This window comes from Gymnoscopelus microlampas (genome assembly GCF_963454915.1).
Source record: "Gymnoscopelus microlampas genome assembly, chromosome: 5".
In the NCBI taxonomy this organism is placed as follows: Eukaryota; Metazoa; Chordata; class Actinopteri; order Myctophiformes; family Myctophidae; genus Gymnoscopelus; species Gymnoscopelus microlampas.
In genome coordinates this window covers 18,268,084-18,276,356 of record NC_139942.1, presented here as the reverse complement: position 1 = coordinate 18,276,356, position 8,273 = coordinate 18,268,084, and the positions used below count along the sequence as shown (strand labels likewise).

The window sequence follows — 8,273 nt, the reverse complement described above, 5'->3', positions numbered from 1 at the left end:
TGTATTTGAACATCAGTAGCCCACTAGCATGCATCTATTCCTCCCTTAATTTGAACAACTACTTTTCAGGAACCAATGACTGACAGTGAGACTGAGTTCTTGTTGTCCTCGTCTAGTCTTCTTCGTCTTGTCCTATGTTTTTCTCTTTTTTTTTCCTCTTTCTTCGGACTACACCCCGGGCCAGTGTAATAACTGTAAATAAGTGTAAATAATGGGGGGGCGCACTACAAATCCCGAACCTATGAATGTCCAAACTGTTTCCAAATGGTGTGGTTTCTCATCTATTTACAATGACTAAAAACAAACGTTTGGATATTGTCATGAATTATGACCTTTATCTGCTTGACCCATGATACGAGGCCCATCAACTACTTCATCAGAGAGACTGACGTCTGTGCACAATGATACGAGATACACGTTCTATTCTATCCATTCTGTTCTGGTCCTTGTCTCATATCTTCTGGTCACGTCATGTGTCCACTGTCCAATACTGTATATATTTCTCTATGTATGTATTAAACTTCAGAGCTTGCCGTGTGATACGGCCTGGTGTCATCTTGTTCTCCGCGCGTGCGACTCAACTGAAGCATCACTCACCACCCATAGTTAGATGGAGACTCTGAAGGGACCACATGGTTGGTCAACCGAAACCACAACAGATAGTTTAAGTTATTTTGTGGTAGTTATGAGTGAGTAAGCCTTGCCGTTTCTGTAGCGTGAGGCAGCTTGATGTACACGTAAACCCCCTGGAGTGGACATGACACTAGTATGTCACAGGGACTGGTACCCAATCTAACCCTTTATGCTGAGTGCCAAGCAGGGAGACATGGGGTCCCATTTTGATAGTCTTTGGTATGACCAAACTCAGGGCACACACTCTTTTTTTTTCTCTCTCTTTACATTTTTATCCCATGATTTTGTAACCCCATTTTTTTACACCCAGTGTCAATTGTCTATGTAATCTTGGGCACTACCTTCCCTCTGCCAACCTAGAGAGGCCAGGGCCGAGCTCATGCCTCCTTCAATGCATGAGAGCCAACTGACCTTCTTGTTCAGGGCACACACTCTAACCACAAGGTCAATAGGCCACAGAGTAGAGTTATGAGTATTAAGACACTTTTTATTTATTCATTTATCTAATAGGGACAATACGCATCAATTAACATCACTAAGCCAAATTTAGCCCACAAAAATCATTTTATTCTGCTGTCCCTGGGGCAGGTTGATGTTTAAAGGACTCTTTTCTCTGTGGCATTTGTCTTTCACGTCCCCTTATAGACTTATTAACATATTATGACCATAACTGCTATACCACCTCTCACAGCATCACCGTAACACCACAAGCATGAATGGGAGGACGCTCACAGCAGACAAACCATACCAGACCATTTTGTACAATGTATAAATTCAACCACTTTCTGCCAGAAACCAGCTAGCCCCTCCTTTACATGTCCAGAGGGGGAAGGGGAAGAAACTATGTTTTGATTTTTTTCTCTGACTGGGACAACGACTGACTGTTCATATAGTTACACCCTGTTTCCCTCCCTCCCTCCACCCAGCAGCATTTAATTAACACCTAATTTGCATTCTTTGATGTTGTTTCTCAGTATCATTCTCATTGTGTGCTTGCTGCATGTCACAACAACCACCCTCAAGCCACAGTACCGGTTTGGCTGGTTTTATGCAGCTCGCTTTTCACAGTTGTCAATTTTCTCTTAAGTCCTTCACATTCACTTCCTCATGGCTCTCTGACTTCCAAATGACAAACAAATGGCGCGGTCAATAATCTACTCCAAAGGCAGTAAAAGCAGACGTCACAGCGGAGGCGGCAGCAGGCGGGAAAGCTTTACAGCCGACCCGAGAGACAAAGTCCCACTAAGCTGTGTGATCAAGTAGACAATAAACAGTGGACAAATACAACAAATCCCATCCTGCATGGATCCTGCTACGTAAAAGGAACACGTATAAGACTAGTCTGAGTACGCAGGGAGAGGTGTGGTGAGTGTGCAACACACTGGTGTCCTTATGTAGTCCATCTGAGTGCTCTGGCTGCTGGGGAACACTCGTACAATCTGCCTCTGTCTACGATGTGTGTGTGTGTGTGTGTGTGTGTGTGTGTGTGTGTGTGTGTGTGTGTGTGTGTGAGAGGGAGGGCACTGGAAAGCTGGCCAAAAAGCTTTCTCCACCCCCCAACACACACACACACACACACACACACACACACACACACACACACACACACACACACACACACACACACACACACACACACACACACACACACACACACACACACACACACACACACACACACACACACACACACACACACACACACACACACACACACACTGTTGCCCCCATATTCATAAAGCGCTCTACGCAGAGTGGACAATATGAGCTTTCATATACAGAATAAAATGAAGTAAGGTTCAACTAAAGATACTTGTTCTACCATGACACTGGAATGTTATAAACTCATAACTATCTGAAGAATCTTAAAGTTATCTCAAAAGAAATGGTCGTTCTTTAAAGTTTGTAGCATTTAATTTCAAATAATGTGTGAGTCTGGGAGAGCAGCATGGCTAGCACTAGCAGACTGTCAGATGGAAGCCTGCGTTGCATTTGAATATCTTACTTTCATAGAGTCCGTACTGGCAATGGCAGAAATCTAACCACTTGAACACTAGTGCCCTATCCTGGGGCAAACATTTGGAAACAATAGCTCACAACATGTCACAATGCGTTGTGAGCTTGTAGATCTGAGTAGAGTATTTAGTATAGAGCCCTGGGGGACTCCAGTCAACTAAGTATACGTAAGAATTAAGTGGTTAAGTGACAGAAACACTACAAGTTACTGTACTTGCAACAAGCGTGCCAAAAGCCCACCAGAACATGGAGATTTTGTAAGAAACAAAACTTGCCACAGATCTATGTCCTCACATGTCTGGATGCTGATTTACCTGCATAAAAAAGCAACCCAGTAGTTTGTCCTCCTGTAGTTTTCCATGCTAAAATCACTCAGCAGTAAGTCAGCCAGAAACATGATGGATATGCATGTTATTCCACCTTACATTGTTCATAGATGTCCAGTGTTCCCCATGTTAAGTCATAATATTTTACAAGTACCTTTATGTAAGAGTCAGCGTCATCAATGGCTTCATCAGCTGGGCCTGAATCTCCTGATAGGTCTTCAGTGGACATTTCCAACTACATAGGAACAAAATCAATCTCTGCTCTTCTGTGGTGTGAGGATGTTGAGGATGTTTGAGCGTAAACTAGTTTCTCCACACAGCACAAAATGTGCACTAACCAGTTTGACCTAAAGCTACCTTCGTGCCAAGTAGGACGTCACACATGCTGATGACACTGGGAAGGAGATAACCAGTGTGGGTGGGTCCTACTACAACCGCATGCCTCAGGCACAGGTGCGTAAAGCTACAATTTAGGCGTCACCTTTCTTAGACAAAAGCAGGCCGGCCGTACTTCTGCACGCCAGTTGTCAGTGGTGGCAAAGGTACTCAAATTCTTTACTTAAGTAAAAGTACCAATACTGCAATATAAAAATACTCTGTTACAAGTAAAAGTCCAGAATTGAAAATGTACTTGAGTAAAAGTACAAAAGTATTGGCATCAAAATGTACTTAAAGTACCAAAAGTAAAAGTACTAAAATGTTTGAAAATAGCAGATCTACAAGCTCACAACGCGTTGCGATGCGACACGCTGTGAACTTGTAGATCGGCTATTTTCAAACAGCCTAGGTATATCATAGGGCTATGGTTGTTAATGTATGTTTTATAATGTAATAATCTATATCTGCAAAGTAACTAGTAACTAAAGTTTTCAAATAATTGTAGTGGAGTAAAAGTACAATATTTGCCTCCGCGATGTAGTGGAGTAGAAGTAAAAGTATAGACAATTGGAAATACTCCAGTAAAGTAAAAGTACCTCAAAATTGTACTTAAGTACAGTACTTGAGTACATGTACTTAGTTACTTTACACCACTGGCCGTATTTCTGCACGCCATTTATCTTTCTACACGGGAGGAAAGTACATTAATATACACTTAGGATTATTTCTGTTCCTCTCAAGGACAGTTAACAGGAAACTTGGTAGCCAGACCTATACGGTATGACCTTTCTCATAAGGCACACAGTGTTCCCTGAAAGCACCAATTAGAACTCATCATTCTTGCATACTTGCATACCGTGGCAGTTTCACCCACCGATTTACACCTGTAAAGCTGTGATGTGACAATAAAACTGACTCTGATACTGCTTGAGAAACATTTATCATGCCGATGAAACAAGAAAAGAAAGGGTAACGCTTCCTGAGGGCTTCTACTGGCTATAATCCACAAATAATTCATGAAACAAGGGCTCTTGCCCTTTTAGGGCCTTGACTTGAGTCCATGCAGTCCAAAACAATCACACAACTCAGGTGTGCTTTCTGAAGCAGTGGGTGTGTGTACTGTAACATTCTGTTAAATCAGTGGTGCTCAAACGTTTTCATGTCAAGGATGCCCAAAATGTATGTATTTGGCTGCCTACCCCATCTCAAAATATTTTGTTCCAGGGAAGACCAGAAGCAAAGATTTGAGTTAAAAATGTTCGCTTTAAAAATGTATACACTGTATATTCAAAGATTTGACACATTTTCACGATTGTTCTATAATAGGAGATCTACAAGCTCATAGCACGGCACGAAGTGACGCGCTATGAGCTTGTATATCTGCTATTTCTGAATAGCCAACGCTAAACTGACCATAAGCATCCGTTTGGTTACATTTGTACACTCTCAGAGCTAAATGAACACTGAGGATTTTCCACATGAATGATTCAAATAATTCAATTCACGTTCCACACGTCAGAGTTGCCAACAGCTACTGTAAGGGATACAGTTTCACAGACAGACCCCTCTGCTTCTGTGGGACATTTAGTGTGGAACAGCTCGGAGGAGCCCCATAGGTCATGTAACACTAGCGCAGTGAGAAAAAAGCAGGTCAGAGTGAAAAGCCAGGCCTGTGTCTTTGTTAATGTGCTGAAATCTTGGTTCGACGCCACAGCCGCACGTTGCATAACGTCACGCTGTGACGACTGGTATGAACCGCGAACAAAGCCTGGTGGATTTCATCCAACTCATAGTGGATGATTCACTGCGGGCAAGACAGTGGTGGAAACTTGGAAAGTAACTACTGTACATTACATGCGTACATTGACTCAAGTACGGTACTTAAGTACAATTTTGAGGTACTTTTACTTCACCTGAGTACGTCCATTTTTCAGTGCATTATACTTCTACTCTACTACATCTCTAGAGGCAAATATTGTACTTTTTACTCAACTACAATTGTCTGAAAACTTTAGTTACTTCCCAGATTTAGATTATTAGTACAAAACATACAGTAACCACTTAAGCCCCATTGTATACTAACGCATTCAAAAATAGATGATCTACAAGCTCACACTTACTTTAAGTATATTTTTATGCCAATACTTTTGTACTTTTGAAGTCAACTGACGAGTTGATCAAGGGACATTTTGAATGCAGGACTTTAACTGCAGAATGTCCACATTGTTTGTGGCATCGCTACTTTTTTACTTATGTAAATCATCCAAGTACTTCCTCCACCACTGTTCTTGGATTTCCAACTGATAGTGGATGCTTTCATCACAATAGGCCAGACAGCGATATGGTGTCGCTGTGGAGACACAGCTGGCTTGTAATGGGAGTTGACTTCACCAGCAGCAAATATTTAACTTGAACAGTGCTGACAAAGCTTCAGGATGTGGATCCGCTGTTCATTCAGGCGACAACATTAAATGTTCATGTTCAAGTGCTTCATTGCTATTTGTATAGGCACTTGTAATACAAACATAGAAAGGTTAGAGGGAGTGAAGGCAATACATATATATATGAACAATCTCATTAATTATTGGATGGATGGATTAATTCATGACTGATCGACCAACCGACTGACAGACTGACTGACTGACTGACTGACTGAATGAATGAATTAGCACAATATTTTAAAACCTTTGTCTCGATTTAGTTAGTTTGCTGTTTGTAGGCCACTGTGTATTCAGGTCAGGAGATTAGGAGTTCATAGACTGTTTTAAACATTGTGACATATATCACACTACATATAATCTGGGATTTTGGATATCATAATATCATAATATTGCATAATTATGTCATGGTCTGAACTTCACAATAAGAAAAAAACAGCCAACACTCCGACAAATAATAGCTGGCTATTATTTTCTTATTGTGAATCTTTGTGAGCCGTGCACCCGGCAAATTGCATTATACAATGCTCGTTGTTGTTTCTACTTAAATTCTCTGAACTTACTGACTGCTTTATATAGCTGTTCTATGATATTCCTTTACCTACTTAGATATTACATAGGCATAGTCATACCAAAGACTCAGCATCAATGGATTGGGCGTACTTGTACATCAAGCTGCCTCACGCTACAGAAACAGGACCATGGGCCACATGGCTCGGCAAGGCTTACTTACTTTACTTACTATGAATATTTGTAAAAAATCTCATTGTGTAAATATTTTGTACGAATAGTCACCCCCACAATAATGTCACAATATCGATATTGAGGGAATTGGTCAGAAATACCTGATCGGGTTTGGTGTCCATATCACCCATCAGCCCTATAAGTCACTTTAATAGCCTTCTACAGTATCTAAGCCTCCAGCTCACACAAGACACCCAACCTCCAGTCCAAACACTCGGTCAGCACTAAACAAACATTGCATCATTCCAAACTGTCATTTGTGGTGCTCAGGTGGTCATTCCATTTCTATCAGCATTCAGCACAAAGTAGGCTACACAGCACCAGTGGTGGAAAAAGTAAAAGTATCAATACTGCAATGTAGAAGTACTCTGTTAGTACATTTACTTGAGTAAAAGTACAAAAGTATTGATATCAAAATGAACTTAAAGTACCAAAAGTAAAAGTACTAAAATGTTTGTTCTATATACTAATATGTCTGTTCTATTTTCAAACAGCCTAGGTATATAGGGCTTATGTATTTCTGCAAAGTAACTAACTAAAGTTTTCAAATAATTGTAGTGGAGTAAAAGCACAATATTTGCCTCTGAGATGTAGTGGAGTAAAAGTAAAAGTATAGATAATTGGAAATACTCCTATAAATAGGCCTATTTGTATTGCTCTGTAATTTATAAAATGAGGGAACTTTTAATTTAGAAAGTACAAAAAACCTGTAGGCAATTTAAGTCATAGAGACCAGTCTGGTTATTCATTCAAGTAGGATTTCCATTTCACCTTAAAGCCATAAAATGTTTATAGTCTATTTTGTAGTGCAACACATCGAACAAAAATATGTTTTAAATCGCCTGATGCCAGGCTGAGAGTGGTACCATTGAAAGTCCAATCTACACGCTATTTTCGGTGAGCGACACCGCCGTACGACGGAGTATAAATTAAGCAAACATGGCAGCAATCGTCATCCCGAGAAGAATGCACACCTAAACTGCACGTTTGATCACTTTTATCGTCAGCTTCAGCCTCCATCCCCATATTCTACCGTTAGAAAACTGTTGTCCCCTCCCAACTCTTCTCCGTCTTGTAAACATAAACAACAACGTTTACTTTTCTGACAGCCGCTCCCGACGCGCCTCATCATCATGAAGTGTTATTAATATCGCATCTCGCATCATAATCATTTACCTGAGGGATTTAACAGCGTTGAATGGCTCTGGGGTGATTGGGATCACTCAGGATCTCCTCTGATCTCCAGAGATCTTCTCTCTGGGCTGCAGACAGATCAGTCAGTCCACACACAGCTGTAGACAGACTGTAGGAAAACCGGGTGAATCGTGGACTTGACAGTGATCTGGATCCACACTGCTCTACCTGTCTGCTGCATGTGGACATGTAGGACTCCTACACGACACTTTCACTTTCCTATCAATAGATCTGGCGACGCCTGATGGGCAGTGGTGGAAAAAGTAGGATACTCGCATTTTTTTTACTTAAAAGACCTGAGGCGATTATTAAAAATGTTTTCTAAATCCTAACAGTTTTTTTGAAAAAAATCGGAAAAAAATGTGTTCAAGATTTTTCAAAAATAGCAGATCTACAAGCTCATAGCGCGGCACTCGGTGCCGCGCTATGAGCTTGTATATCTGCTATTTTTGAATAGCCAAAGAAATCTAAAGTAACACAGATGCAATAAAAAGTTTTAATACTGCACTGTAGAAATACTTCTGTGACAAGTATATGTCCGGTG

The 8,273-nt window shown here is 40.9% G+C and overlaps 1 protein-coding gene across 3 annotated transcripts in view; it reads right to left on the bottom strand.

Annotated features, from left to right (window-relative positions):
• The window catches only part of LOC311046454 (UDP-N-acetylglucosamine transporter-like), a 17,667-nt gene extending 9,772 nt beyond the window's left edge, over nt 1–7,895 (bottom strand). The window contains exons 1-2 of one of the 3 annotated variants that reach the window (XM_084058764.1): nt 7,712–7,895; nt 3,130–3,210 (exon numbers count right to left, since the gene is read on the bottom strand). In XM_084058764.1, the coding sequence (XP_083914890.1) occupies nt 3,130–3,204 (75 nt within the window). In that variant the 5' untranslated portion in view covers nt 3,205–3,210; nt 7,712–7,895. Of the gene's footprint in view, nt 1–3,129; nt 3,211–6,636; nt 6,700–7,711 lie in introns of those variants that run through there. The other 2 variants (XM_084058763.1, XM_084058765.1) reach the window with 2 other exon arrangements.
• Between the last annotated feature and the right edge of the window lie 378 nt (nt 7,896–8,273).